Source organism: Loxodonta africana, chromosome 1, assembly GCF_030014295.1.
Source record: "Loxodonta africana isolate mLoxAfr1 chromosome 1, mLoxAfr1.hap2, whole genome shotgun sequence".
In the NCBI taxonomy this organism is placed as follows: Eukaryota; Metazoa; Chordata; class Mammalia; order Proboscidea; family Elephantidae; genus Loxodonta; species Loxodonta africana.
Window position 1 is genome coordinate 92119077 of NC_087342.1, and position 27552 is coordinate 92146628.

The window sequence follows — 27552 nt, forward strand, 5'->3', positions numbered from 1 at the left end:
TAAGCCTTCTTTCTGTCTACCCCTTTTAGTGTAATCCATTTTCAGTGAAAAATCCCTGTCGGGTTATTTCACACTGAAAAGTGATCCTAGCCCCATTAGGGGAACTCATTTGGGGTGCCGCTTTGACTCTAGACATTCTCCCTCGAGTCTAGCTGCTTTCCCTCTTCCTTTCCTCCTGCACCCAGTGTGTCCCCCTCTTCGCCCCATCTCCAAGGATTCCATCCCTGCCACTCCAGGGCTAGAGTGAATCCCACTGCCCACCCTCCTTCCTCGGCCCAGTTCCCATTCTTTGAGCTTTGTACCTCAGCACTGCTGACTACTCCCTGCTCAAAGCTGTGTCCCTTAGCTTCAGTGGTCTGGGCTCCTCTGGCACTGTTCCCAGCCCAGCCCTCTGACCCCTCCTTTTGTCTCCTTTGCTACATCCTCAACTTCAGCCCCACATGTCAGGAAGACTAGGGACATGTGAGGCATAAGGAGTACAATCCCCAACATATTCCTCAAGCCCAGTTCTAGGCCATCTTTTTTTCCAAAATAAGTATCACTGTTGACATGACCATTTTGCAACCACTCTTCCATACAGATAACTTCTACTTATGTTTTCATTTCATAACTGTGTTCTTGATTCCTAGTTTCAAATGCTTAGGAAATCACTGTACTGTATCTCAAAATGAACAAGGTCACATGAGAGGTCCCTCTTTCTCATCAGCTTGACTCTAGCTCCTACTTTCTTCCCCATTCCAGTCATCCCCTTAGGAGCCCCCTGCAATCTTTTTTTCTCCTTCCCCTACCTCTAACTGACAGATGGCCTGGCAATTCTCCTTCCCATTCCCACTGCCTCCACTCAAATCCAGACCTCTATCACCTCTATGGAACCCTGGGACATGGAGGGAAAAAAAACAAACAGTGAGCTGTGGGGACGAGAGAGGATGAGGAAGAATCCTGCCTTACCAAGGGAGCCCCAAACAGACTTGCCAGTGGCGGCGTCGAGCATGGGTTGTTTGCGGGCAATGTTGACTTTGAGCTGTACGGACTCCACCTGGGTCCCATTAAGCTGGGGCAGAAAAGGGAAGGGGATAGAGGAAATATTACAGACAAACCAAAGGAGAGCTTCCAGGGGTTGCTATTCTAGGAGTAGACTAAGGAGGGAATGTGAAAATACAATGTCTCGTATGTGAATAGAAGGAAACCCTGGTGTTGTAGTGGTTAAGTGCTACGGCTGCTAACCAAAGGGTCGGCAGTTCAAATCCGCCAGGCGCTGCTTGGAAACTCTATGGGGCAGTCCTACTCTGTCCTATAGGGTCGCTATGAGTTGGAATCAACTCGACGGCACTGGGGTGGGGGGATGTGAATAGAAAGGGGCCTTCTCTGTCAAGAGGAACCAACTTCTTCCTGGCTCCAGTATTTTAAGAAGGAAAAACGAAGACAGTAGGAGAGAGAGAAAGAACAAATCTGGGAAGTCCCAACCTCAGCAACGGCCTGATCTGCTGACTCCATCTTTTCATAGGTGACGAAGGCACAGCTGAGATGAGAGAGAACAGGGTCAGCAGAGGGCCTACGACCTCTTCTGATCCAAACAAACCCAGTGCTCGCAGGCCACTGGAGACAGACTAGCTTCCTCCCCTGGTACTCATCACCTTCCCTCATACCATCCTTACTTTCTGGGTGGGTCCATGGAGAGGTCGATGATGTTTCCAAAGGGAGAGAAGGCCCCACGGAGGAGGGTGGGTGTCATGTCTTCTCCATACACATAGAGAGTATTCCCCTTCCGAGGGGCCCGGCGTTCAGGGAACGAGTCTGACCCTATGGGATCAGGAATCACAGTCGGAAGACATAACCCATTCCACCTGCTACTTTAAGAGTTCACTTCAGTAGGATCCAACTAAATTCTAGCTGAGGTCACCATTCAAGATCACTCACTGCGGAAAGGGCCCTCTCTGTCTCGATCCCGATCCCTGTCTCGTTCCCGATCTCGGTCCCGGTCCCGATCTCGATCCCTGTCTCGCTCTCGGTCTCGATCTCTGTCTCGATCCCGCTCTCTGTCTCGATCCCGCTCCCGCTCTCTGTCTCTGTCCCGGTTCCGCTCGTGACTATGTTCCCGGCTGCGGCTCCGGGGAGGGGAAGCTGAGGAGCGGGCACCACCGCGCTCTTCATAGCCCCAGTCAAAGCTCCGAGGGGGGCCATCACCAGCCCCTGGCCCCTCGGACTCTTCCCCATCTGGCCCCAGTTCCCGAAGCCGGTCGCTGGAAGACACAAAGCTGGCAAGAGACAAGACAGTGAAGATCAAAGGGCACCTTTATCTCCTCCCTCCAAGCCCTCTGGAGACTCTGAAGACCCTCTGGTGGCCCCTGCTCCTTTCATTCCAGCCCCACACCTTCCAAGAACCCAGGCAATGCCCCCCTTCCCCACCCTTTGCCAAGCGGGACTGCACTCTCTAACCTCTCATACAGAGACTTCCTCTGGGGACGTCTGGATGACTGAAAAAGACGAAGAACAGTTAAGATGATTCCCAGTTGCTGGCATGGGTCTCTCATCTTCCTCAGTACCCGGCCCCTTCCCCAGGGACAAAGAACTGGGGACCATTACCTCCTGCAGATCGTCATCGGCAGACACGCTCCTCTGGAACGGCTGGAAAGTGGGGACTGGCCCCTTCTCAGGGTCCTGGGGAAGCAGAAGAGACATACCTCAGCCGGAGCAGGGGGCTACACAGCCCCTGGACAGAGGAGTTCCTCTTTCCTCTCTCACCTTCTTCTTGGCTCCCTCTTTTTGTTTTACCTTCTAATTCTGCTGCATTTTTATTTGATTATGTAGACATTTTCTAAATGAATCAATATATAACCTAGGTATTTAGCGTATAAACAAACCTTTCTTGAATCTGATGACATTTTCAGCTTACTCAAGCCCTCAGAGCAACATATCCCAAGAGTTATTGTCCACCCGTGGTAGAGGAGAGCCATACAATGTGTACAAGGAAGGGGAATTTAGGGGCCACCCAGTTTCTTTCATCCTATAAATAAGGAATCTAAAGTTCAGAATGACACAGTGACTTGTCCATAATTTAATACACATTACTTTTCCCCTATCCTCACCTCCATTCCAACTTAAAGGGATGCCCTCTGAAGTCAAGGGATCCCTGAACAACCTTTCTGCTTGTGCTCACCTTTAACTTCCCCTCTAGGGTTCGAGAGCGTTTGAAGCCCGAGTTCTTGGTCTCAGCCTTGATGGCACTGATGGCTCCTGATTTCACTAGCTGCTTTGCTTGCTCTGTTGCTGTGGCTGTGTCCACCACAGGCTGCTCGGATAATGCTGGAGTAGTAGGGGAAAGAGGCATCACAGTGGCCAGGCTGTGACAGAGCTCAGCACCGCGCTGCCCACTTCCAGTCCATCCCCATGTCCCCGTCACTCACAGCGTTTGACACCGCCTTGGCTGGCTGTGCTGCTGCTACTTTGCTTCTTCAGAGCCAGCAATGCCTTTTTCTGGGAAAGAGGTTAAGAGAGGAGTGGTGAGGGCCAGTCCTTGTCCAGGTCCTCTCTCAAAGTCCCCAGGCACATCACTCCTGGGACACCCTTCTCAGAGAAAATAATGCAAATGGTGTCCCCTGGAGTGGAATACCGAGGCAGCCTGCCTTTCACATATAGTCGCCCTAGACCATTTACAATGCCACTAATACCTAATCTGCCCAAACCATGATACCCAGAGGCTTCCCAGAATCTCACAATTTTGAAGCTGGAGACAAGAAATTCATTCATTGATCGGAGTCCCAAGATAAACTACAACTATGTACAAGCCTATGTGCTCTTCTTGGGGGCTTTGTTCATCCCTTATACATTTAAAGACACTGTAACAAGACTATACAGGTTTATAAGATGTGATCCCTCTCCTCAAGAAGCTTACAGTCTAAGAAGTACAATGACTAAGCTGAATTGCCAGGATGGCCCATAAGAGGTGCCAATTACTTGCAGCTGAGAGCAAGTAAGATTTTTCTGATGCCTACTGGCTATTAAATTGGGCTCTAAGTATAATCTACGTAACACAGATGAAGAGGAGAAGAGTATTTTAGACATAGAAAACTGACCAGCAAAGACAAGGCTATGGGGATGTGTGCTTTGAGATGAGTGAATAGTTCTGCTTGGCTAAAAAGGGATGTCAAGCTAAGGCTTCAGGGCTATGTTCTACAGACATGAAGCCATTATGGATTTTGAGACAAAAAGAGGAACAGAGTTTTGTATTTTCAATGCATCATTTGGGTAGGAGTAAAGAAGTCTGTCAAAAAAAAAAAAAAAAGACTAAGAAACTTGTTGAAAGAATACTACAAGAACCTAGGTGAGTGTTGGTAAAGACGGAATGTAGAAAATATACAAGAAAGAATAAGCAGCGGAGACAACTTCAAAGGAAGAATCAAGAAGACTTGGCAAAACGTGGCAAACACTTGGTTAAGCGACTACTGGAGAAGTCAGAGATGATATTTTTGAGCCCAAATACATGGAAGAACTGACTACAGTCACTCCTATTTGGAACATCAAGCAGAGGAACCGTATTAGGATAGGCAAGAAGGTAATAGCTTCAATTCTGGGTAGCCGAGAGTTATCAGTAAGACATTGGATGGAACTAGAAAAACCAAGCTTGGGGGTGACCAGCTCTTAACCAAAAAACCAAACCTGCTGCTGTTGCTGATTCCAACTCACACTGACCCTCTACGACAGAGTAGAACTGCCCCACAGGGTTTCCAAGGAGTGCCTGGTGGATTCCAACTGCTCACCTTTCAGTTAGCAGCCATAGGTCTTAACCACTATGCCACCAGGGTTTCCAACCAGCTCTTAGGCAGTGCTAAAACCCATGGGAAAGGAAGACAACTCCATTGCAAATTACAGAGAAGAGAAAAAGTACACTTGTGGAAACCCACGTCCTGGAGCTACACTGAGAAGTGTTAAGTCTCCAGGTATGAGCCAGAAAAAGCCCTCGGCCCCTCATACTCCCCCCCAGGTGTTCTTCAGAGTGCAATACATGACAGGTCAGGCCATGCCAACACACACTCACCTTTTTCTTGAGTTTGTTGAATTTCTTCTGCAGAGCCTCCTCCTCCTCACTCAGTCCGGGGGGTATCACCAACATGGTGGCTTCTGGTTCAGGGGCAGGGTTCAAGACATCATTTTTCCAATGCCGCCGCTCAGGGCTCACACAGCGTCCACACCGTACCCAAACCCACTCCTCTGGACCTGCTCATTCCTGTCTTTGGCCTCTCCCTACCCCTTGCTTAAAATCGGCTGCCGTCCAAGCTCCCGCTTGTCGGGATCAACCGGCATTCCCTCCTTTCTTCAACAATCATAGACACCTGAGCCTTGGGGGCCCCGGGAGGGAGAAACACCTCCTCTGTCGCCATGAAGCTGGCACTCGACCCCCCTAACCCCGCTGGGGTTAGTAAAGCAACGACGGGATGCGAACGGCAAAGGAGGCGGTGGAACCCGCGCGGTGCTCCCAGAGAAACGAAGAGGAGGAGAACAGAGAAAAGGTCCAGAAAAAAGGGGCAGAAGAATGAGGAGGAGAAGGCCTTACCTGAGGGGGCGGCAACCGTGGTCCCAGAATCTCGGGCGGCGCCCGCGCGGGCCGCGGATGGCGGGCTCAGAGCGATGACGTAGAAGGGGGCGGAGAACGCGGTAACCAAGGCGGCCAAAGGAGCACACACTTCCGCCCGGCCTTTCACTGTTCCAGGTCTGTCCCTTGGTAGCGTTCGTCTACGCCCCCGGCGGTGGGTGTGCCGGAAGTCACCTCCACTTCCGCCCGTTCCGGGGCTGGACTTATTCCGCGGCTCCTCGCTGCAGTTCGGGCTGCTGGACAGCTGCCGTGGCACCAAGATGTTGGAGACTGAGCGACTCGGTGAGGAGGAGGACGTGGAACGGAGGAGTAGAGAGGGAATGACCTTTGACCCCTGACCTCTGCTCTTTTTCCGCAGTGTTACCTCCCCTAGGTCCCCTGGACCTGCCCCTTCGGGCCGTGGAGCTGGGATGCACCGGGCGATGGGAGCTACTAAACGTGCCTGGGGCTCCAGAGAGCACCGTGAGTGATTTTTGACTCTGCATTGAAAAAAACACCTTCACTTTCTGACAGTAGGATCTAACCTGATATTGCTCTCCTGTCCCTGTACATGTGTCACCCAGGCCCCATGTGGTGCTGGACAGACCCCAGCCCAGTGAACCTGTGGTGGGTCAGATTCCATGTGAGGACAGAGCAGCGAGCACAGGAGAAACCTTAGCTCTGAGAGCTGCCCTCTCTAATGTGTCTTTTCTCCTTGGAGTCCCCTTTTTCTGTTCCCAAGTACCAGGGCAGTTGGTGGCTGAGATGCTAGTGTTTGAGTCCCTGTTTCTTCATCTTTAGCTCTAGAACTTATTGTGTCTAAAAGTAGTGACTCCCAAATTTCAGTGTGCTGCATGATTACTGGGGGAGGTTTTTTAAACATGCAGATTCCCAGGTCCTCCCCAGAGATTCTGAAATCCGAAATCTGCATTATTGGTCAGCACCCCAGGTAATTCAGTAGCAGATAGTTTTTGAACAACATTTAGAAAGTATCACTTCGGTGTCATTATCTCAGTTTTCTGAAACATTTACCGTTATTGATGACCTAAACAAGAATTCTATCAGTTTCTTTTTCATCTGTGCTTTCTTACCCCCTTTCTTACTTAACACTTCTCATCTCACCCTTGTTCCAGCTTCCCCATGGGCTCCCTCCCTGTGCCCCAGATCTGCAGCAAGAAGCAGAGCAGTTGTTTCTGTCATCCCCGGCCTGGCTGCCTCTGCATGGTGTGGAGCACTCAGCCCGGTGAGGGATCTGGAGGGACCAGGACTAGGGAGATGAGTCTCTGAAGGAAAGAAGACCTGAAAATTACTTTCCTTCTTTCCAGGAAATGGCAGAGGAAGACAGATCCCTGGTCTCTCCTGTCAGCCCCAGGGGCCCCAGTCCCCTCCGACCTACAAGCCCAAAGACACTCAACCACAGGCCAGATTCTGGGCTACAAAGAGGTAAGAAGTCGGGGGCGACAAGTTGGGAGAAAGGGGGTGAGAGGTAAGTTCAGTCTCACTGGGGCTCTGGTCTCTTGCCTCAGGTCCTGCTGGAGAACACAAACCTATCGGCCACAACCTCTTTGTCTCTTCGCCGGCCACCAGGGCCCCTCTCACAGGCCCTGTGGGGGAATCCGACACAGTATCCTTTTTGGCCAGGTGACTCTTGTGGGAACAGGACAGTAGGAGAGGGATTCCCCACCCATCCCCACCTCCTAAATTTCTGTCTGTCCACGCTCTTCCCCAGGTGGAATGGATGAGCCCACAATAACAGATCTGAGCATTCGGGAGGAGGCTGAGGAGGATATAGACTTTGAGAAAGGCAAGTTGGTGCCAAGATCGACCCTTGGAAGGTAGGGCTCCGAGTCTATGCTCTGAGGAAGAGGGGTCCAGGCCTGTCACTGAACTGCTGGTAGTTTTTCCATGCCTTTGAACAAATTAGGAAAAAGTGCTTGTGTTATAATAACCCTCACTGTTATCTGCTGGAAAACTAGTATAACAAATATTCACATTAATAACATCCGCGCCGTGAATGGCATCCCTTACATTTATGCAGTGTGTACCTTGCACAACAGTGTACAGTGACCGTAATTCTATTCCTTTCTCCCTGTTTTCCAGACCTCCTTACTGTTCCACCTGGCTTCAAGAAAGGCATGGACTTTGCACCAAAGAGTGAGTTCTAGTTTTGAGATGAGAGCATGGGAAAAGTGGTGCCCTTCTGCCATGGAGTGAGATGGAAATGACAGTCTCCCTTTTTCCTCTGTCCTCAGATGACCTAGTTCCAGCTCTTGGGTTGCTCAGCCTCAGCCGTCTGTTGGAGCCCCTGGATTTGGGTGGGGGTGATGAGGATGAGACTGAAGCAGTGGGACGGCCAGGAGATACCAGGGGGGACAGTGTTTCAGTGTCTCCCTGCAGTGCTCCCCTAGTCCGAGCGAACAGCTTAGAGGACTTGGTGTTGAAGGTTCGTGGTTCTGGGCGGTGGAGGCGGGAAAGGTGGGCCTTGCCATGGGGAGGGTGGGCTGGCTTGGGTGGGTCTCAGGGGAGGAGTGGGAATGGAGAGTTTTCTGTTTGCATCTTTTATCACACTTCTCCCGGCTTTTCCAGGAAGCATCCACAGCTGTATCCTCCCCAGAGGTACCCAAGCCCCCACCTCAGGAGCAGTGGGCCATTCCTGTGGACGTCACCTCCCCTGTTGAGGATTTCTACCGCCTCATTCCTCAGCCAGCCTTCCAGGTAGTGTGGCTCCAGTCCTCACCTGCTTGTCTTGCCTGCCAGCTCATTTCCTTGTCTTTTCTGTCCACCTTCAGGCCAGGCTTGGACCTCAGGCCTAGACTGTCCTCACTCTGGCCTCCTTTCACCACCCCATGTACCCCATGAGTGGGAGGCAGGAAGGCCCCTCTCCCTTCTTCACCCCTCATCTCTCTCTCTTTCCCACAGTGGGCATTTGAGCCGGATGTGTTTCAGAAACAGGCCATCCTGCACTTGGAACGGCATGACTCAGTCTTTGTCGCAGCTCACACATCTGCGGGGAAGACAGTGGTGGCTGAATATGCCATTGCTCTAGCCCAGAAACACATGACACGGTACGTGTCTTCCCCAACTTCTCCTTCACCTTCCAGCCCTGTTTTCTTCTACATCTTTTCTAAATATCATTTTTTCTCCATCTCTGTATGTTGTTCTTTAGATGAGAGGTGGGGGGTGTGGGAGCAGGGGAGATGGAGACAGGGGCCCAGAGAGAAACAAGGTGTGGGTGGGAAGAAAAGTTAGAAGAATGACCTGTGTTCATTTAGCAAGAGGTTGGGGGACAGAATGACTCCAGGGTCATATTGCGAAGGAGAATGTGAGGGCACCTGGGGTGAAGAAGGGGGCACCCAGGCTCTGGGGCGTGCTTCCGGGCAGGCTCAGGTAGACGAGGAGACTCTGGCCGTGGGTCTGTGTGGAGGGAGCGGCTAATTTTATGCTTCTCTCCAGCACCATCTACACTTCACCTATCAAAGCCCTGAGCAACCAGAAGTTCCGAGACTTCCGGAATACGTTTGGGGATGTGGGGCTGCTCACTGGGGACGTGCAGCTGCACCCGGAAGCCTCCTGCCTCATCATGACCACAGAGATCCTTCGGTGAGAGATGGCACTCAGCAGCGGTGGTCTTCGGGTTGGGTGGGGTCCTGGGAAGACAAGGCTGCTCAGAGAGCATGTTGGCTGAGGGGAAGGAGGAGAGGAGCCACTGGGGAGTCAGCCTCGGCCTCTTCTCCCCAGCTCCATGCTGTACAGTGGCTCAGATGTCATCCGGGACCTGGAGTGGGTCATCTTTGATGAAGTCCACTATATCAACGATGCCGAAGTAAGGGGTGTGGAACCCCCAGGCCACGGCAGCCCTCTCCTGTAGGAACGGTTTAGCAACTTCCATATTCTGCACACTTGTGGACCTTACTGCCTTCTTTCCCCCAGAAGGAACCCTGTGTCACTTCTCTGGGGGCAGAGGGGCAGCCCTCTCTGAATGCCCCATGACCCATCTTCCCTCTCTTTGCCCAGCGTGGTGTTGTATGGGAGGAAGTGCTTATCATGCTCCCTGATCATGTCTCCATCATCCTGCTGAGCGCCACTGTCCCCAATGCCCTGGAATTTGCTGACTGGATTGGGTAAGCTATGTGTCCTGAGGTTCTTGTGGGGGATGCAATATTCCTTGGTTAGGAGACATTAAGGCTACCACAGCAAGGAGAGTGGTCAGGCCTTGGGATGGGGAGGAGAGAGCGGCAGGGGAACCTGTCTGACTTGGCCGGTGGGAGATCCCATTTGGGCCCACGTCATTTTTCATGTTGAGAGATGGGCTGGCAGAGGGCAGCCTTCTAATCTGGCTTCCGAGAGAGACTAGGTGAAGTCAGAGGGGATGGGGAAGGGTACAGGGATGTGACTTCCTTCCTGCCCTCCTGCCCACGATCTACTGCCCTCTCCCCACCTCCACCCTACCACCTAGGCGACTGAAGCGTCGCCAGATCTATGTGATCAGCACTGTCGCCCGCCCTGTCCCTCTGGAGCATTACCTCTTCACAGGGAACAGCTCCAAGACCCAGGGGGAGCTCTTCCTGCTGCTGGACTCCCGAGGCACCTTCCACACAAAGGGGTAAGCCCAGACACAGGGCAAAGAGTAAGGGCTGGGCCCCGGCTGGGCATGACCACTGCCCCTCCCTGTGCCCCAGGTACTACGCAGCAGTGGAGGCCAAGAAGGAGAGGATGAGCAAGCACGCCCAGACCTTTGGGGCCAAGCAGCCTACACACCACGGGGGACCTGCCCAGGTGAGATTAAGAGGGTTAGTACCTGCCACCACGTCCTACCCCCAGCCTTTCTTCCCTCTTCCCTGAGGGGCCTGGACTTGAACTTTGCACCCTCCCTGACTTGACACAGCTTTGCATGTGCCCATCTTAGCTCCACTGGCTTAGGGGTTCAATCTCTGCCCCTTCCTCCTCCTGCCCTAGGATCGTGGTGTGTACCTGTCCCTCCTGGCCTCCCTCCGTGCTCGTGCCCAGTTGCCTGTGGTGGTGTTCACCTTCTCCCGGGGACGCTGTGACGAACAGGCCTCAGGCCTTACCTCTCTTGACCTCACTACGAGTTCAGAGAAGAGTGAGATTCACCTCTTCCTGCAGCGCTGCCTCGCCCGCCTCCGCGGCTCTGACCGCCAGCTGCCCCAGGTGCAGAGGGTGGGCCTGGGAGACTGAAGGGGATGGGTGCTCCGCGACCCCATCCCTGATCACAGTCTCAGCCTTCCGCAGGTCTTGCACATGTCGGAGCTCCTGCAGCGTGGCCTGGGCGTGCACCACAGCGGCATCCTGCCCATCCTCAAGGAGATCGTGGAGATGCTCTTCAGCCGCGGCCTGGTCAAGGTACACAGGGTGGTGGGAGGGGGACTCCCCAGAGCGATAGCCCCCTTAGGGGCTGCTCAGAGGGTGGAGGGGAGGATGTTGGGGCAGGAGAGTGTGGTGGTGAAAGCTTGGGCTCTGGATCCATACTGCCTGGGTTTGAATCCAGCCATACCACTTACTAGCTGAGTGACCATGGGCAAACGACCTAACCTGAGCTTTAGATTTCCTACCTTAAAATGGGGACACATACAACAGGAACAGGCAGTTTTCAGAAGAGAAAACCAAAAAGCTGGCAAGTGTAAATCATTAGTAATCAGAGAAACGCAAATTGAAATACTCATGAGGTTGGACCTTACAGCAATGAGACTTTATAGCAGAAATTAGGAAGCTGCGTAATGCCGAGTGTTGAAAGAGACCTGGAATTATAGAAACTCATATGGTGTGGGTACGTGTACCCAGTTCTGAGTGCACTCTGGCATTATTTAGGCAAAACAAGAGTAGCACAGTCTTTGACACTACGATTCCACTCCTGGGTGCATACTCTAAAGAAACTCTCAGCCCAGGCCGTGAGAGAACACATATGCTCTTACATTGGTGTATTATCTTGTTTGTGGTGGTGGCACATCGGAGGTACCAGCGTGCCCTTCACTGGGAAAATGGGTGAGTAACTTGTGGGGAATGTACACAGAACACAAAGTGCTCTCCTGCACTTGGAAGCTGTGAATTAGCTAGAACCACAGGAACACAGGCGGATGTTGGAAACATTCTGTGGAGAAAAAGAAGTGAGATGTAATGATGTCTTTTATGTAAGTTATAAATTACATGCACACAAAACAAGACACACTCTGCAAGAATACAGTCACACAAAAAGATACGCATTAAGTTTTGGGAGACATCTAGGTCAGTTGGCACAGCAAAGTTTATTACGAAGGTGTTCTGCATCCCACTTTGGTGAGTGGCATCTGGGGGTCTTAAAAGCTTGTAAGTGGCCATCTGAGATACATCAATTGGTCGCAGCCCACTTGGAGCAAAGGAGAATAAAGAACACCAAAGACACAAGGAAAGTATAAGCCTAAGAGACAAAAGGGCCACATAAACCAGAGACTCCTATCATCCTGAGACCAGAAGAACTAGATGGTGCCCAGCTATTACTAATGACTGCCCTAACAGGGAACACAACAGAGAGTCCCTGATACAACGGGGAAAAAATATGCAGCAGAACTCAAATTCATGTAAAAAGATCAGACTTAATGGTCTGACTGAGAGGGACTCCTGAAACTGTGGCCCCCGCATGCTCTGTTAACCCAGAACTAAAACTATTCCCAAAGCCCACTTTTCAGACAAAGATCAGACTAGACAATACTCGTGAAGAGAGTGCTTCTTAGTTTAAGCAGATACGCGATACCAAACTGGTGGCTTATGTCTGGAGGCAGGATAAGAAGGCAGGAAGGGACAGCAGCTAGTTGAATGGACACAGGAAGCCTGGAGTGGAAAGGGGAAGTGTGCTGTCCTATTGTAGAGATTGCAACTAGTGTCACATAACGATGTGTGTATAAATTTTTGTTTGAGAAATTAACTTAAGCTGTAAGCTTTCACCTAAAGCACCATAAAAAATAAATAAATAAAAAATAAAGGTCATCTGCATTTGTGCCACCCTCAAAAAAAGAGATACCCATTAAATGTCGAAGGAGTCCTTGGATGGTACCAACAGATACAAACAGATAACGATGCTCGGCTGAAAGGTTGGAGGTTGGAGTCCACCCAGAGGTGCCTTGTAAGAAAGGCCTGGCAATCTACTTCTGAAAAATTAGCCATTGAAAACCCTATGGAGCACAGTTTTACTCTGACACACACGGGGTTGCCATAAGTTGGAGTCGACTCAATGGAAAGTGGTATTGGTAAACACACTGGATCGGAGATGGGAATGGGACATGGAGGTAAAAGGGAAGAAGAGAAACAGGTACCTAACTGCATAAATAAAATGGGAATAATGATAGCGCTTAGCTGCAGATTTGCCTGGAGAATTGAATGAAATCCTGTGAGTTAACGACTTGGTACTGTGCCTGGTGCCTATTTAGCCTTGGCTACAAAGTAAGGTGGGTTTGGCCAGGCCAGGGTGTCTGCATAGCTCCTTTGCTGATCCTCTCTCTCCTTCTTCCCAGGTCTTGTTTGCCACAGAGACCTTCGCCATGGGTGTAAACATGCCGGCCCGAACAGTGGTGTTTGACACCATGCGCAAGCATGATGGCTCCACCTTCCGGGACCTGCTCCCTGGGGAGTATGTGCAGATGGCAGGCCGGGCTGGGCGGCGGGGCCTGGACCCCACGGGCACTGTCATCCTGCTCTGCAAGGGCCGCGTGCCTGAGATGGCAGACCTGCACCGCATGATGATGGTGAGCAGGCACATGCTGGGCACGCCCTAGCTCTGGGGAACCTGCTGGGTTCTCTTTTTTCCACCTTTCTTTCCTTTCTGTTATTTTTCTCCTTTTTTTTTGTGGGGGAGAAGTAAAGCTGCTGTTGTTAGGTGCCCTCATGACCCCACGTGACAGAGTAGAAGTGCCCCATAGGGCTTTCTAGGCTGTTACAGGAGCAGGACGCCAGGTCTTCCTCCCGCAGAGCTGTTTGATGGGTTCGAACCACCAATCTTTCAGTTAGTAGCCAAACACCTAACTATTGAAACACCAGGGCTCTTTGAAGCCAAGCTAGGAGTGAACAAATCCAAGGATGAGACTGGCGCCACAAGATCGCGTCTCCTGTAGTGTTTCTCACTGTGAATATGGAGCTCAGTGGGGCCTTCAAAAGTCTTTATGGTGGAGTTCAGCTCCCTTACTTCACAGAGCAGGAGGACAAACGGTTTGCCTAGGGCCCTGTGGTTGCAGAGCTGGGACTCGGTCTGCTGGGACTAGATGTAGTCCCCAGAGAACTGGGTTGTGGCAGGGGAGCAGAAGGTCCCACTCCGACCTCCCTGACTTCTCTGACCCGGCCTAGGGGAAGCCATCCCAGCTGCAGTCCCAGTTCCGTCTCACGTACACCATGATCCTCAACCTGCTGCGCGTGGATGCCCTCAGGGTGGAGGACATGATGAAAAGGAGCTTCTCTGAGTTTCCATCCCGCAAGGACAGCAAGGTGGGGAAGTTGGGTGACCAGTATGCTGGGCAGGAGAAGCCAGGCTGGGAAGAGGTGGCCATCTAGAGGCCAGGTGGGGGTGAGGCGGGGAGTGGCAGACTGGGCCTGAGACTCTCATTTGACCACCCCCTACCCCTTGCCCCTCAGGCCCAAGAACAATCTCTGGTTGAACTGACTAAGAGGCTGGAGGCCTTGGAGGAGCCTGATGTGACTGGCCAACTGGTTGACCTGCCCGAGTATTACAGCTGGGGGGAGGAACTGACAGAGACCCGCAGCCTAATCCAGGTGAGTGTGTGTGTTGATGGGATCATGGGGGCCCTGAACCTGGTCCCACTGTCCCTCGTGACACCTCCTCCCTTATGCTCCTGCACACCTCTGCTCTTCAGCGGCGCATCATGGAGTCTGTGAATGGGCTAAAGTCTCTCTCAGCTGGAAGGGTGGTGGTCGTGAAGAATCAGGAGCATCACAACGCCTTGGGGGTGATCCTGCAGGTGAGAGGGATGGGGACCAGGAGCCCAGAACACTGGGGAAGGTTAGTCACCACAGTGGTCTTGTTTTCCCTGCCCCTAAAAAGCCTGCCCTGATTGTTTAATTTGGTCGTCACTGTGTACTGGTGGACTCTCTATGGCTGCTTCCACGCTCACTGCCCAAGGGTGGGGATTTGGTCTCCACCCGAGACATCTTCTCCTCACACCCCACCCTGGCCTTCCTGCCCCCCAGGTCTCCTCGAACTCCACCAGCAGAGTATTCACAACCCTGGTCTTGTGTGATAAACCCATGTCTGAAGACCCGCGGGACAAGGGGCCAGCCACCCGAGACGTGCCCTTTCCAGATGACCTGGTGGGATTCAAGCTGTTCCTGCCTGAAGGTGAGAGTGAGGCAGGTGCCCAGTTCTGACAGCTGTGCAGGGGGATGCCTGGGTCCATGGCGAGGCCTGACCCTGCTCCCTCCTTCCACAGGGCCTTGTGACCATGTCGTGGCCAAGCTCCAGCCAGGAGACGTGGCTGCCATCACCACTAAGGTGCTCCGGGTGAACGGGGAGAAGATCTTGGAAGACTTCAATAAGAGGCAGCAACCAAAATTCAAGTCAGAGATGCTGGGGAGGCCCTTTGTTTGTAGGGGGCCCATGTGGTGGGGCTGGGTCTAGGCATGGTGAGGGGGCTTCCACAGCCTGAGGGGGGCCGTATGGCAGGGGTTAGGTGTGTGTATGGTGAAGGGGGCTCTCCCAGCCTTAGAGGGATCATGTGGTGGGGGGAGCCCAGCCTGAGGGGATCCCTATGGGAGAGAATCTTAGTGTCCCAGGTCACAAGACCTGTTCCCTCCTCAGGAAGGATCCTCCTTTTGCGGCTGTGACCACTGCTGTCCAGGAACTCCTGCGCCTGGCTCAAGCCTACCCGGCGGGACCCCTCACCCTTGACCCTGTCAATGACTTGCAGCTCAAGGATGTGTCAGTGGTGGAGGGTGGTCTCCGGGCCCGCAAGCTGGAGGAGCTGATCCAGGGGGCTCAGTGTGTGCACAGCCCCCGTTTCCCTGCCCAGGTGGGACCCTTGATGCCAGCTCCCAAGCTGGGAGGCAGATGCTTTTCCTCTCTGGCCCCTTGTACACTGGCCGCCTCTATCTCAGCCCTTGTCCTTGGTACAGCCCTGCTGAGGGCTGAGGGAAAGGCTAATGGGCACCTGCCTGGGGTCTTCGCAGTACCTGAAGCTACGTGAGAGAGTGCAGATACAGAAGGAGATAGAGCGGCTCCGCTTCCTACTGTCAGACCAGTCACTGCTGCTGCTCCCGGAGTACCACCAGCGAGTAGAGGTGGGAGCGGCAGAAGGAGGGGGCTGGGGGGCTAGTATAGGAGAGGACACAGGCACCCAACACCCACCTGCTTTCTTCCAGGTGCTCCGGACCCTGGGCTATGTGGACGAGGCAGGCACTGTGAAGCTGGCAGGGCGGGTGGCTTGTGCCATGAGCAGCCACGAGTTGCTGCTCACTGAACTCATGTTTGACAATGCACTGAGCACTCTGCGGCCTGAGGAGATTGCGGCCCTACTTTCAGGCCTGGTCTGCCAGAGTTCTGGGGACCCTGGGGATCAGCTCCCAAGCACCCTCAAGCAGGTAGGGGATACCCACCCCCCATATGCTGGTTCCATATCCCACCCCTCCCCACCCCAAGTACTTAAAACTATCAGACATCAGATTATAAGTGCCCTTAAGAGTGGCAAAGGCTTCTTCCTTGCGCTGGGCCTCCCTATCCTGGGGCAGGAAGCAGGCTTTAACCTTTCCTTCCCCATCTGCAGGGAGTGGAGCGGGTCCGGGCTGTGGCTAAGCGGATTGGCGAGGTCCAGGTGGCCTGTGGCCTGAACCAGACGGTGGAGGAATTTGTCGGGGAGCTGAACTTTGGGCTGGTCGAGGTTGTGTACGAGTGGGCCCGGGGCATGGTAAGTGACTGGGGCTTGGAGCTTTGCACACGGCTGGTTGGGAACCACCGCCCAGGCCTCTGGCCTTTGTCCTCACTCTGCTCTCCCCACAGCCCTTCTCCGAGTTGGCAGGGCTCTCCGGGACCCCCGAGGGCCTGGTGGTCCGCTGCATCCAGCGCCTGGCTGAGATGTGTCGCTCGCTGCGGGGGGCAGCCCGCCTGGTAGGTGAGCCTGTGCTAGGTGCCAAGATGGAGACAGCAGCTACACTGCTACGGCGGGACATTGTCTTTGCAGCCAGTCTGTACACCCAGTGAGCTACCCAGGGAATGACCCCTGTGTAAAAATGTAATAAAAACAGCAAACCACCCATGTGTGCTCATGATGCCGGGCAGGCATGGCTCAGCTCAGAAGACGTAGTGGGGAGAACCACTTAGAAATATGCCTTTATTATCTGTGCACGCGGATGAGACCAGCCCCTCTGAAGTATCAGTCCCGCGGGGAGGGAGTCTTGGGGGGTGATGGAAGGTCCTGGCTCATGGCTTCCACATACCACATGGGCAGGAAGGCATAGGGTGCATCTCGATGTACAGACACGGTGACTGGGCCGCTGGGCTCCCAGGAGAAGAGGTGGATAAGCCTGGGGGCAGGCAGAGGCATGGGTGAGGGCTGGAGGCCCAGCCGCCAGGACTGAGCAGGGAGGGGCAGAGCTAAGTGCCTCACCTGGGGTCATCCTGGACAACTGTGTTCTGGGCAAAGCTAAGGAAGGCGGCACAGAAGTTCATGCACACAGAGGGGTTCCAGCCGTCACGGTCATTCTGGAGAGGGCAGGGGAGGAGCCAGAAGACTGGCAGTGAGGGTGGGGGTAGGAGAAGGAGAAAGCAGCCCTGGACATTAGTCCGTTGGTCTTGGAGCTGGGAGATACAGGTGCGTGCTGCAACACCATTGCCTTACCCTGACATTTTCAAACATCTCCATAGTGGGAAAGGTCTTGAGGGAACAGACGAAACCCTCTGGGTTACGGAAGCCGGCGACTACCTTTGGGACCCCAGGCAGAAATGACTGAGCCCACCATTTCAGGAGCTTGTGTCTGTCAGAAAAGGTAAGGGGTTGGTAGGAACCTCCTCTCTGCATTCTGCCCTCACCCTGAAACTCCCCCCTCCTCCCCAAGGCCCTTTCCCAGTGACGATTCTAGACCCTTGCCCTGCCTGCCCCAACCCTGAACCTGTAGAAGCTCCTCCACTGGCTGGGGCTGTGCATCTCCTTGGAGGTCTTGAGCTCCACATAGCAGGCAGGGGGCTGTGTAGATGGTGCCTGGGGGTCTGTGCAGTCTACTTCTCCTGAGAAGAGCAGAGGGTGGTTCCCCAGGCGGCTGCGTAGCACAGAGCAGAAGGCCACGTTGGTGTTGACCTCCCCAGAGGGGTCTGGGGAGCCTCCAGGCTTGTCTGCACAAGGAGAGAAGCAGCAGGAGGGGAGGGGACTCTCAATCTTTGGGGAAGGCGGATGGGGCTACAGAGCAGGGGCAACTCACCTGCACACATGTACTGCTCAAACTTGTACCCCATGTACATAAGCTCCCGGAGGAGGGGCGGCCGAGCAAGCCTCTGAGCCCGGGCAGCTGGCGTCTCCACCTCACTCAGGTACAGTGTTCCCTGGAACCGGGAGGCTGCAAACTGCCAGCCCTCCTGCCGCTCATATGGTGTAGTCAGTAGTTTTGTCAGGTGTCCCCGCCACGTCACTATGGCTCCTGCTAGCCAGCCTGGACCCCTGAGAGGGAGGAGTTAGAGGCTGGGGGACTGACAAGCATTAGCTTGGGATGGCTCCCCTAAAGAATAGCCTAGGTTCCTTCTAAGGACTGATTCTCACTCCAGATTTTGCTCTCCTGGTTTTAAGGAGAAGGAGCTCTGGTGGCACAACAGTTAAGCACTCAGCTGCTAACCGAATGGTTGGTGGTTTGAACCCACCCCACACTCCCTGGGATAAAGACCTGGCAATCTGCTTCTGAAAAGATTACAGCCAAGAAAGCCCTATGTGACAGTTCACATGGGGTTGCTATGTGTCAGAATGGACTCAAGCCACTCGAGCCAGTCGACAACAATTTTAAGGGAAGGTGCAGGTCTTGGGTTCTCCCTGTGTGATAGATTTTGCTCACCCCTCCAGCTGGCCTTGGTGCTCCAGAAGCCAGCGTAGCAGGTGGTCCAGCCCCTCTCGAATCTCCTCGTCCCGGGGCTGATATCGATCAGGGTACCCGTCTCTAAGGTCAAAGTTGGGGCCTGGACCATTGGTAGGGGGTGGGCTGTAGTAGCGCAGGGCTCGGGCATCTCCGTGGTACTGGCGTTGGGCATCCAGGGAGAAGCAGCCCAGTTCAGAAGGACGCCGGTAGAAAGGAAAGGGCCCAGAGTAGAGGGCAGGGTCTGTGGGCAGTGAGGGTGCTGGGCGGGGGAGTTTGTTCCGAGGCTCAGCTACTTCTAGGTTCCCAGCTCCTCTCTTGGTCCCTCTGGGGTCCATGTAGTTCTGAGAGGTGAAAACAATGCCCATGTAAAAGAAGCTACTGAGACGTGTGGCTCCGAGTCAGGACTACGTGGGACTCCCGATAGCCAGACTCTGGGTTTGAAATATCCAGGTGCCAACACCTCCAACAGAACCGCGGCCAGGCAGGCACCCTACCTCTCTCCCCACGGCCTCTACTCCCGCTCCCAGGACACTCGCCTCCGAACACAATGGTGTTAGGAAGTTTGGGCTCAGATCCAGGATCTGGTTACCTCGAAGCCCCTCAACCTCGACTTCCACCTCCACAGGACTATGATGTCATGTTATGGCAGGCACTTAAGAAATCGAAAAGGGTTGCAATCGTTAAGTTTCCGCCTTCCGATGACGCAATCATTCAGCGACAATGGAAGACAAACTCATCGAGGGCTGAGCTTTACACCAGAAAGCTGATTCCAGCGCGGCCCTCCGGCGCCTCCCTGCCCCGCCCATGCGTCCCCAGTGAGTGCTCTTGGAGGGAGCCAATCAGCGGCAGGCGTGTGGCTGTGGTATCCGCCTTGGTACCGCCTCTCCCAGCAAGGGCCCGAGAGATAACAAGGGGACGCCTTTTTCGTCATCACGTAGTCGTTCTTACACTCGGCCGCCCGGTCTTCAAGGAGAGACGCCCAGCGAGCTCGATGTCATTTCTCTGCGCCGGAAGACCCCACTTTAACGCCCTCCTCCCTCATTCCCTGCCCCCTCTCCAGTACCCTAAAGCCAGAAGTCCCGGGATATGAGCCGGAAAAGGCATCGCCTGGTGTCGGAGACCTTCGGGCTGAAGAGGCGCCGGGAGCGCGGGGATGGAGAAGCGGATCCTCTGAGGGGCGAGTCCGGTAATCATGGCACCCCGGGGCGGGGCTAAAGACCCCAGCGGGTGGGGCCTCGCCTCCAGTAACCATGGATACTGGGAGACCAGCGTAGCCTGGGGTGTAGCCTTCTGCTCCACCCGGTGCGCGTCTGTGACCGGTCTCTCCCCAGGGTCGGCGCGCGCGGCCGTCGCGGAGCTGGTGCGGCTGTTCCCACGAGGCCTGTTCGAGGATGCGCTCCCGCCCATCGCGCTAAGGAGTCAGGTGTACAGCCTAGTGCCCGACCGCACGGTGGCCGACAGGCAGCTGGTGAGGGGCGTCGGAGCGACCGACAGAGGACCCTCCCCGGCCTCACTGCCACTCCAGAGGCTCTCCCGTCACTCAGACACTCAGTTGGTCTGCCAACCATTCAGCAAACTTTAGATCTTTTTGTGCCAAACACTATGCCAGGCACTGTTGTGCCACTGAGAATGCCACAGACTCTGTTAAAAAGACCCCCAGGCAGTAGAGGGCGTTGACAGTTATGAAGGTGGAAAAGTGAGGCTTTTGGGGAGGCTGAGTCATTGGGCACAGTTCAAGAATTCAGCGCTGGGAACGTAGGCTCCGTCACATCCTGAGGGGCCTTGCACGTAAATGTTGTTTCACTTTTATACTGAAGGCCATGAGCCGGTACAGAATGTTAGGAGAGGGAACTGAGTGGGTTGGAAGTAGTGGGATGAGGCAAGGAGATCAGTTGGGAAGATGTTGCTGCTGAAAACTGGGGAAGGCCTAAATTAGGGCGGTGTATGTGCTGAGTAGAGGGAGAAGGTGGGTGAGGGATGTGAAGACAGAAGAAGAGGAGGAGTCCAGGATAACTCTGAAGTTTCCACGTAGAGTAGGAGCAGATTGAGTTGTTGGAGGCAGGTGATGGTTCAGTTTTGTACAAGGTGAGTTGGAGGTACTTGTGGAGCATCCCAAGGCAAATGTATATGTCATCTTGGGTAGGCCATGATTTCCAGTACTTCATTTTGTGTGGTGGTTTTCCATTTTGTGATCTGACGTGATTATCCATTGTGTTGTAAATCCTGGCCTCTATGTCTGTGAATTTGATCCTGTTTGGGAGTGAGGTGTCTGTTATATTAATCAGGCAGGACACAATCTATAGGATTAGGTTGTATCTTGAGTCAATCTCTTTTGAGATATAAAAGGGAGATTGAGCCGAGAGGGGAGGAACCTCCTACTATCAAGAAAGAAGAACCGGGAGCAGAACACATCCTTTGGATCAGGGGTTCCTGCTCTGAGAAGCTCCTAGAGCAGGGGAAGATTGATGACAAGGACCTTCCCCCAGAGCCAATGGAGAGAGAAAACCCTCCCCTAGAGCTGGTGCCCTGAATTTGAACTTCTAGCCTCCTAGACTGTGGGAGAATAAGCTTCTGTTTGTTAAAGCCACCCACTTGTGGTGTTTCTGTTATAGCAGCACTAGATAAGTAAGACAGTGTAATAGACAGTTGAATATGAAAGTTTGGAGAGAACTCTGAGCCAGTGATACATAATAGGAAGTCACCGGAAAGTGGCTGATATCTGGTAGGAAGAGTGAGTGGAGGAGTGACTTCTAGCCTTTTTACAAACTCTGGAAGGTGGTGAAAGCCATGGCTCTTTCCAGAAAAATGCACATATGCCACATACACACAAAGCACACGGACAGTTTTTCAGGGGGTGTGTCACAGATCCTCTGAGGCCCAATGTTTAGGACACCAGGTTTAGAGTGAAAGATAATAGGGCCAAATCCAGAATTCTGGGAGACACCATCATTTAAATCAGTATTTCTCAAAGTATGGTCTGAGTTCTACTTGTTTCAGAATTACCTTGGCTGCTTGTTTATAAATACAGGTTTCTGGGACTTACTCAAGACTAGTGAATTAAAATCTCTTGGGGTGGAATCAGGTAATATACATCTTTAAATTGTTGCCCCAAATTATCTTTAATGTATCTTAAAATTTGAGACCCACTGATGAAACGGGAAAGCAGAGAAAGAGGAGTCTATAGAGGAGGCTGAGAAGGAATTGCTAGAGTTTGGAGGAATCTAGGGAGGGGCCTATTGCGAAAGTAAAGAGATTTTCAAGAAAATGGTAATAGTTGGCAGTGTTAGAACTTGTCACTGAAGACAGTGGTCTGTGAAGAGGTCAAGTAAAATAAAAACTGAAATATATCCATTGGATTTAGCAGTAGAAGTTTAATGTTGACCTGTCAAGAAGAGGAAAGAAAAGGAAGATGGAGACTAGCGCCACTCTTACATGAGGAAGTGATGGAACCACTTCTTATAGAGTGTTTTTTGTTTTTAATCTGGTGTTATCGTACATTTTAAACAAGCTTTAAAAATTGCACAAAAGAGAGCAAACATGTACCACATACACGTACACACAGTGGTAAAGAGTGTTTATAAAACAAATACGCATTCATCAGCACCCAGATCACAGTGACAGAGCATGGCCCAAAGCAAGACCAAACCCATTGCCATCAAGTTGAAGCCTGCAAATGTTTATAGAAGCAGACTGCTACATCTTTCTCCTGCAGAGCAGCTGGTGGGTTCAAACCACTGACCTTTCGGTTAGCAGCCAAGCACTTAACCACTGTACCACAAGGGCTGTTCCAGAACAGGCCACCAACCTACGTTTATCCTTCTCTGATTAAAATACCTTGTGTTCCTGTGAGGTAACCTTTGTCCCAACTGATATGATTGTTGTTCTTTTAGTTTTTTTTAATACCACCTGTATGTACATCTGTAAATGACAAAGCTTAGTTTTACCCTTTTTTAACTTGTTGTAAATGAAATCATACTTTATATGTTTATATCTTGTTTCATTAGGCGAAATATATTTTCGAGGTCCTTCCAATTGGAGAGAGAAAAAAAAATCTTTTTTTCTCTCTCCAATTGTAGTCTATAAAAAAAAGTCTATAGTTATAGTTAATTCATCGTCATAGATTTCATTTTTATGAAGATACCCGAATTTGTGCGTTCTACTGAAGGAAGTCATATTTTTCTAGGAATTTGTCAATTTCTTCTAAACGTTCATATTTATTGGCATAAAGTTTGTGAGATTCTCTTTTTATTATTTGCAGGATCTGTAGTGATGACCCTTTTATCATTCGTTATATTGGTTATTTGTGCTTTTTCTAGTTTTTTTTTTTTTTTCCATATTTTTGGTTAGCCTCACCAGTGGCTTCTCAATTTTAATAGTCCATGTAAAAAGAATGTGTATTATTCAGCTATTAATTTCTTGGTAACTGAAGTCATTATTAAAATCTCCTATATGCTCACTGATGATTTTATCTGTTTGTTCTACTAATTTATGAGAGTTGGATTATTATAATTCAGTTCCGTCAAGTCGATTCCGACTCATAGTGACCCTATAGCACAGAGTAGAACTGCCCCATAGAGCTTCCAGGGAGCGCCTGGCAAACTCGAACTGCTGACCCTTTGGTTAGCAGCCGTAGCACTTAACCACTATGCCACCAGGGTTTCCGTTGGATTATTATTCCCACCGTGATATAGAGTTGTTACTGTCTCTTCAGATATTTTCCTTACCTTATTCTCTCTTTTCTTCCCTTCCTCCCTCAATCCCTCCTTCTCTTCTTTCCATTAAATACATATTGGATCTTATTTTTGTACCCTGTAAGTACCTTAGGGTCACCATGAGTTGAAATCAACTCGATGGCAGTAGGTTTGTATTTTTAACTGTCTTAGCCTCTTTTTTGTGTTTTCAATCTTTTTGACTGTTTTCATTGTTGTATTCTGATTAATTTTTTAAATGTATCTTACAGATTAATAGCTTTTTATTCTGCTGTGCCTAACCATTAAACCCGCTGAGTTTTTAATTTCATTTACTTTATTTTTCAGTCCTAGAATTTCGGATTCTAGACCTACTTGGATATTTTATAAAACTTATTGTTCCTGTTGAAATTTTCTATCTTAGTTTTTGTTTATTTGAGCATTGTAAGTGTAGTTTTTTTTTTTTTTTTTTTAAGTAGTCTGTTTTTGATAATTCTGATATTAGATATCTTTTTGGGTCTGTTCCTGTCGTCTGTTTCTTCTGGTGCTTGCTTGTGAGTTTTGTTTCCTTGTGTGTCCAGTTATTTTTGACTGTGCTAGAAAGATTGGCCTAGATCAACAAATGCCCTCTATGCTCTAGGTACCTCTATGAGTTCTTATTTTCACTTAGGTATATATTAGTCTGATAACTCTTTGTTTTGTATCCTGTGGGCTCTTTAATGCTTAAATTAAAAAAAAATAATATTTTAGCTGACATTTTATTCATTTTCAGTGGGTAGGTTGATTTTTGCCATGTTCCTGGAAACAGAAGTCCTGGTTTATTTTTATTTGTTTTAAACATTTTTTATTAGAACATTTTATTATGTTTCTGGTGAAAGTTTACACAGCAAATTAAGTTCCCATTTAACAGTTTCTGTGTATCGTCCAGTGACATTGGTTACATTTTTCACAGTTTGTGAATATTCTCATTATTTCCATTCCTGTTTCCATTAATTTAGCTTCCTTGCCCTCCTCTTATCTTCTCATCTTTGCTTTAGGGTAAATGTTGACCATTTGGTCTCATATAGATGATTTTTAAAGGAGCGCAGTACTCACAGGTGGTATTTATTTTATAAGTTAGTCTGTTATTTAGCTGGAAAGTCACATCGAAGTATGGTTTCGTTACCAAGTTTAAAGGGTATCTCAGAGCGATAGTCTCAGGGGTTCCTCTAGTCTCTACTGGTCCAGTAAGTGTGGCCTTCTTTAAGAATTTTTTTGTTCTACATATTTCTCCCGTTCTATCTGGGACTACCTATTGTGTCCCTGGTCAGAAGGGTCGATCAGTGGTGGTAGCTAGGCAGCATCGAGTTCTTCTGGGTCTCAGGATAGATGAGGTCATGGTTCGTGTAGGCTATTAGTTCTTTAGACTAGTTTTTTTCTTTGAGTTTTTGGTTTCCTTCTTTCTGTTTTACTCCAGACGAGTAGACCCCAATAGTTTTATCTGTGAAAGTCACTAGCAATGTTTTAAACATTTTATTCCATTCTCCTTCCCATCTTCCCATAACCAACATCTAGACTGTTAGTCCCCTGAGGGCAGGACCCATGTCTTAATCACTGTTTTATCTTAGTGCCTGGTATATGATTGGTCTTAGAAAATATGTGTTGATTCTTTGACAGGTATCTGATGAGGAAGGTGCATGAGAAGGTGGGTAACTAGTTAGAAAAGGCCCCTTAGAGGTCACTATGGTTATTTTCCCCATACAGTTTTTCTTTTCCTAAGAGGAAAACTCCCAAATACAGGCAAACAAAATCTGCATGCCTAAAAGTACCCAAAAGTTTAGCAAAGTATCTTACTCTGACACCCTTCTTTCTTTTTACCCCCATCTCTCTGGAAATAGAAGGAGCTTCAAGAAGAGGGGGAGATCAGAGTGATTCAGCTGGGCTTCGACTTGGATGCCCATGGGATTATCTTCACTGAGGACTACAGAACCAAAGTGCGTGTGACTGTGTGCATATATCCGGGGGCAGGGTGACAAGGAAATTAGGAAACAAATATGAAGAGACAATTCTTCCACCGCACAGAGGGGGCGCAGGGCTCTGGTAAGTAATAGTATGAGAAGGGGAGAGAGGAGGAGGAGGAAGGTGTGAAACATGGAAGAACATGAGTAAGAGAGGAAAATGTAGGAAGAGCAACGTTGTCTTGGGGATGGAGGTTGGTAGAGGCTGAGATGGGACCAGACCATGTCTCTCGTCTCTGGTTCCAGGTCCTTAAGGCTTGCGATGGCCGACCATATGCTGGAGCCGTGCAGAAGTTTCTGGCTTCGGTCCTTCCAGCCTGTGGGGACCTTAGCTTCCAGCAGGACCAGATGACACAGACCTTTGGCTTCAGGGACCCAGAGATCACGTGAGACTTGGGGGACCAACAGACTCAAGCATCTGGCCCTTCTTGCCTCCTCCTGGTCTTATCCAGCCTTGTCCTTTTCCTCCTAGTGAACCTGCCAGTGATGCTTCTTTTTAAGAAAGTGACCTAAGTTTGTACTCTACTACCCAAGAGAGGAGGCCTGTTTTACCTGGGGCCTTGGAAAAAGCCCTCACTAGAATTCAGGAGATCTGGGTACCAATCCAGTGCATCCAGGGGCCTGGCAGGAACCATAAGTGCCTGCTGTGAGTCATACTGGGGCAGAGGATAGAAGATGGAAGCCAGGCAAAAGATAAATATAATTTTGGGAGGCTGTATCTGGCTTATGCTTCCTACTTTGTAACCCATGATATAGGTGAAAGCATTTTATAAACAGTGAAGTACTGATGTGTGGAAAACTGATCTGCAATTGTGTACTTTCATTGAGATGTGGTAGGAGCCACAGTGAGGTGTGCATGGTGGTGGCAGGAGCACAGAAGAAAGACCCTGAAGAAGAAAGCCTCTCCTGGGAGTGGGAGCGAATGTGTGTCAGGGCATTCGTCAGGGAGGCCTTCCAAGAGGAGGAACTGTTTAATGAACGAGTAGTAGTGACAGGAGAAGAAAGGGTGGAGGGAGAAGTCCAGACAGAGGGAGTGGAACAAGCAAGGGCACAGAAAGCTGCCTCGGGTTGGTGTTTTGTTATCCATGCCCTCTTGCATGTCTGTCCTTGTTTCTGGAACTTAGTGTCCAGTATTAACAAGCAGGGGTGAAGTGGGGAGGAGAGATGGTTTTCAAAGCCAAAGCCTTATCTCTCTTGGCTTCTCACTCCCCTCAGGCAGCTAGTGAATGCTGGAGTCCTCACTGTCCGTGATGCCGGGAGCTGGTGGCTAGCTGTGCCTGGAGCTGGGAAATTCATCAAGTATTTTGTTAAAGGTAGCCCTAGGATGCAACTCAAGCCCTCAACCCCTCAAAAACACATTTTTGGCGGCTCCTGAAGCCTCGAGGCTCTATTCACGTTTCCCTTCTCCTGTGCCACCTCCTGCAGGGCGCCAGGCTGTCCTCGGCATGGTCCGGAAGGCCAAGTACCAGGAGCTACTCCTGTCAGAGCTCCTGGGCCGGCGGGTACCTGCAACTGTGCGGCTCGGCCTCTCCTACCATGTGCATGACCTCATTGGGGCCCAGTTGGTGGACTGGTGAGTCTTGTCTCCCAGCCCTGGCCAGGTGACACAGAGCAGTGACCCAAAGTTGGATGTCCTCTCTACTCATGTTTAAGTCACTGGACATGCCCAGTTCCTCTCTCATTCTTCCCTGAAGCCCAGGATCATTCCCTGCCAGGTTCTGAGTTCTCCCCTAACCTTGGGCCTAGATACCCAACTAGCCTTGTCTTTCTCTTGCGCAGTATCTCTACCACTTCTGGAACCCTCCTCCGCCTGGCAGAGACCTGAGGATTCTGCTCATCATTGCCCACCTTCTCAGAGTGGGCAAGAGGGGCCCAGAAGTGCAGCCCATGGTGTCTGAGGCAGGGTCATGTCGGGAAGGCTCGGGAGCCGGATGGTTGTTAGGGTCATGTCTATGCGAAGGGTCAGATGTGACTGCTGCTGTTTATATGGTCTCTGACCCAGTGGTGAGGTTTGGACATTGTCGTTCTGCCCTTCCATGGAAGTGAAACCAGAAACTGTGCCAAGGCTGGGGCTGCTGCCTTTCATGCAAAAAAGTGTTACTGTTGCTCTTCCTTGAGATAGGAAGGTGGGATTTCTGGGGGGACTGGTGAAGGAGGGCAGGATTCTCTCCTTCACGTAGGTGTTGAAACTGCCAAATAAAGTACTTCTGCCTATGAGGTTTTCCGGATGTCCTTTGTTTAGTGTAATATGTAT

General features: G+C 51.1%; 4 protein-coding genes across 11 annotated transcripts in view; 2 read left to right on the forward strand and 2 right to left on the reverse strand.

Moving 5' to 3' along the window:
* NELFE (negative elongation factor complex member E) overlaps positions 1 to 5680 on the reverse strand; it is a 13738-nt gene extending 8058 nt beyond the window's left edge. Inside the window, exons 1-10 of the mRNA XM_003422260.4 lie at positions 5552 to 5680; positions 5036 to 5118; positions 3405 to 3474; positions 3158 to 3303; positions 2584 to 2658; positions 2437 to 2474; positions 1918 to 2255; positions 1656 to 1800; positions 1465 to 1519; positions 949 to 1051 (exon numbers count right to left, since the gene is read on the reverse strand). Of these exons, the coding sequence (XP_003422308.1) occupies positions 949 to 1051; positions 1465 to 1519; positions 1656 to 1800; positions 1918 to 2255; positions 2437 to 2474; positions 2584 to 2658; positions 3158 to 3303; positions 3405 to 3474; positions 5036 to 5110 (1045 nt within the window). The 5' untranslated portion in view covers positions 5111 to 5118; positions 5552 to 5680. The remainder of the gene's footprint in view (positions 1 to 948; positions 1052 to 1464; positions 1520 to 1655; positions 1801 to 1917; positions 2256 to 2436; positions 2475 to 2583; positions 2659 to 3157; positions 3304 to 3404; positions 3475 to 5035; positions 5119 to 5551) is intronic.
* Positions 5681 to 5702: 22 nt separating this feature from the next.
* Positions 5703 to 16810, forward strand: SKIC2 (SKI2 subunit of superkiller complex). Of its 2 annotated transcripts, XM_003422259.4 has the most exons (28): positions 5703 to 5872; positions 5949 to 6052; positions 6703 to 6812; positions 6895 to 7012; positions 7096 to 7210; positions 7299 to 7373; positions 7670 to 7723; positions 7822 to 8012; positions 8156 to 8284; positions 8489 to 8634; positions 9023 to 9169; positions 9308 to 9392; positions 9584 to 9690; positions 10026 to 10172; positions 10249 to 10345; positions 10526 to 10738; positions 10820 to 10930; positions 13072 to 13302; positions 13898 to 14035; positions 14183 to 14320; positions 14422 to 14526; positions 14756 to 14903; positions 14995 to 15121; positions 15363 to 15573; positions 15731 to 15841; positions 15923 to 16141; positions 16324 to 16464; positions 16557 to 16810. In XM_003422259.4, exons 1-28 carry the CDS (start codon positions 5851 to 5853, stop codon positions 16755 to 16757), a joined length of 3741 nt encoding a protein of 1246 aa, XP_003422307.1. In that variant the 5' UTR covers positions 5703 to 5850; the 3' UTR covers positions 16758 to 16810. The 2 variants fall into 2 exon arrangements, with proteins under 2 accessions (XP_003422307.1, XP_023397134.1); XM_023541366.2 differs by having other exon boundaries at positions 5704 to 5872; positions 16324 to 16810.
* A 63-nt stretch (positions 16811 to 16873) lies between these two features.
* DXO (decapping exoribonuclease) lies at positions 16874 to 19791 on the reverse strand. Of its 6 annotated transcripts, XM_010601531.3 has the most exons (8): positions 19677 to 19791; positions 19203 to 19265; positions 18593 to 18954; positions 17972 to 18207; positions 17666 to 17885; positions 17395 to 17530; positions 17164 to 17258; positions 16874 to 17080 (listed from the first exon to the last, which is right to left on the reverse strand). In XM_010601531.3, the coding sequence occupies exons 3-8, from the start codon at positions 18946 to 18948 to the stop codon at positions 16930 to 16932; spliced, it is 1194 nt and encodes a 397-aa protein (XP_010599833.1). In that variant the 5' UTR covers positions 18949 to 18954; positions 19203 to 19265; positions 19677 to 19791; the 3' UTR covers positions 16874 to 16929. The 6 variants fall into 6 exon arrangements, 5 of the variants coding, with proteins under 5 accessions (XP_010599833.1, XP_023397139.1, XP_023397140.1 ...); XM_023541371.2 differs by having other exon boundaries at positions 18593 to 19265; XM_023541372.2 differs by having other exon boundaries at positions 19150 to 19685.
* Positions 17428 to 27510, forward strand: STK19 (serine/threonine kinase 19). 2 transcript variants are annotated; one of them, XM_064283969.1, is made up of 8 exons: positions 17428 to 17542; positions 19674 to 19799; positions 24958 to 24985; positions 25179 to 25274; positions 25545 to 25684; positions 26514 to 26611; positions 26724 to 26871; positions 27078 to 27510. In XM_064283969.1, exons 1-8 carry the CDS (start codon positions 17499 to 17501, stop codon positions 27121 to 27123), a joined length of 726 nt encoding a protein of 241 aa, XP_064140039.1. In that variant the 5' UTR covers positions 17428 to 17498; the 3' UTR covers positions 27124 to 27510. The 2 variants fall into 2 exon arrangements, with proteins under 2 accessions (XP_064140039.1, XP_010599834.1); XM_010601532.3 differs by lacking the exons at positions 17428 to 17542; positions 24958 to 24985 and adding an exon at positions 19945 to 20081 and having other exon boundaries at positions 19690 to 19799.
* Positions 27511 to 27552: the final 42 nt, after the last annotated feature.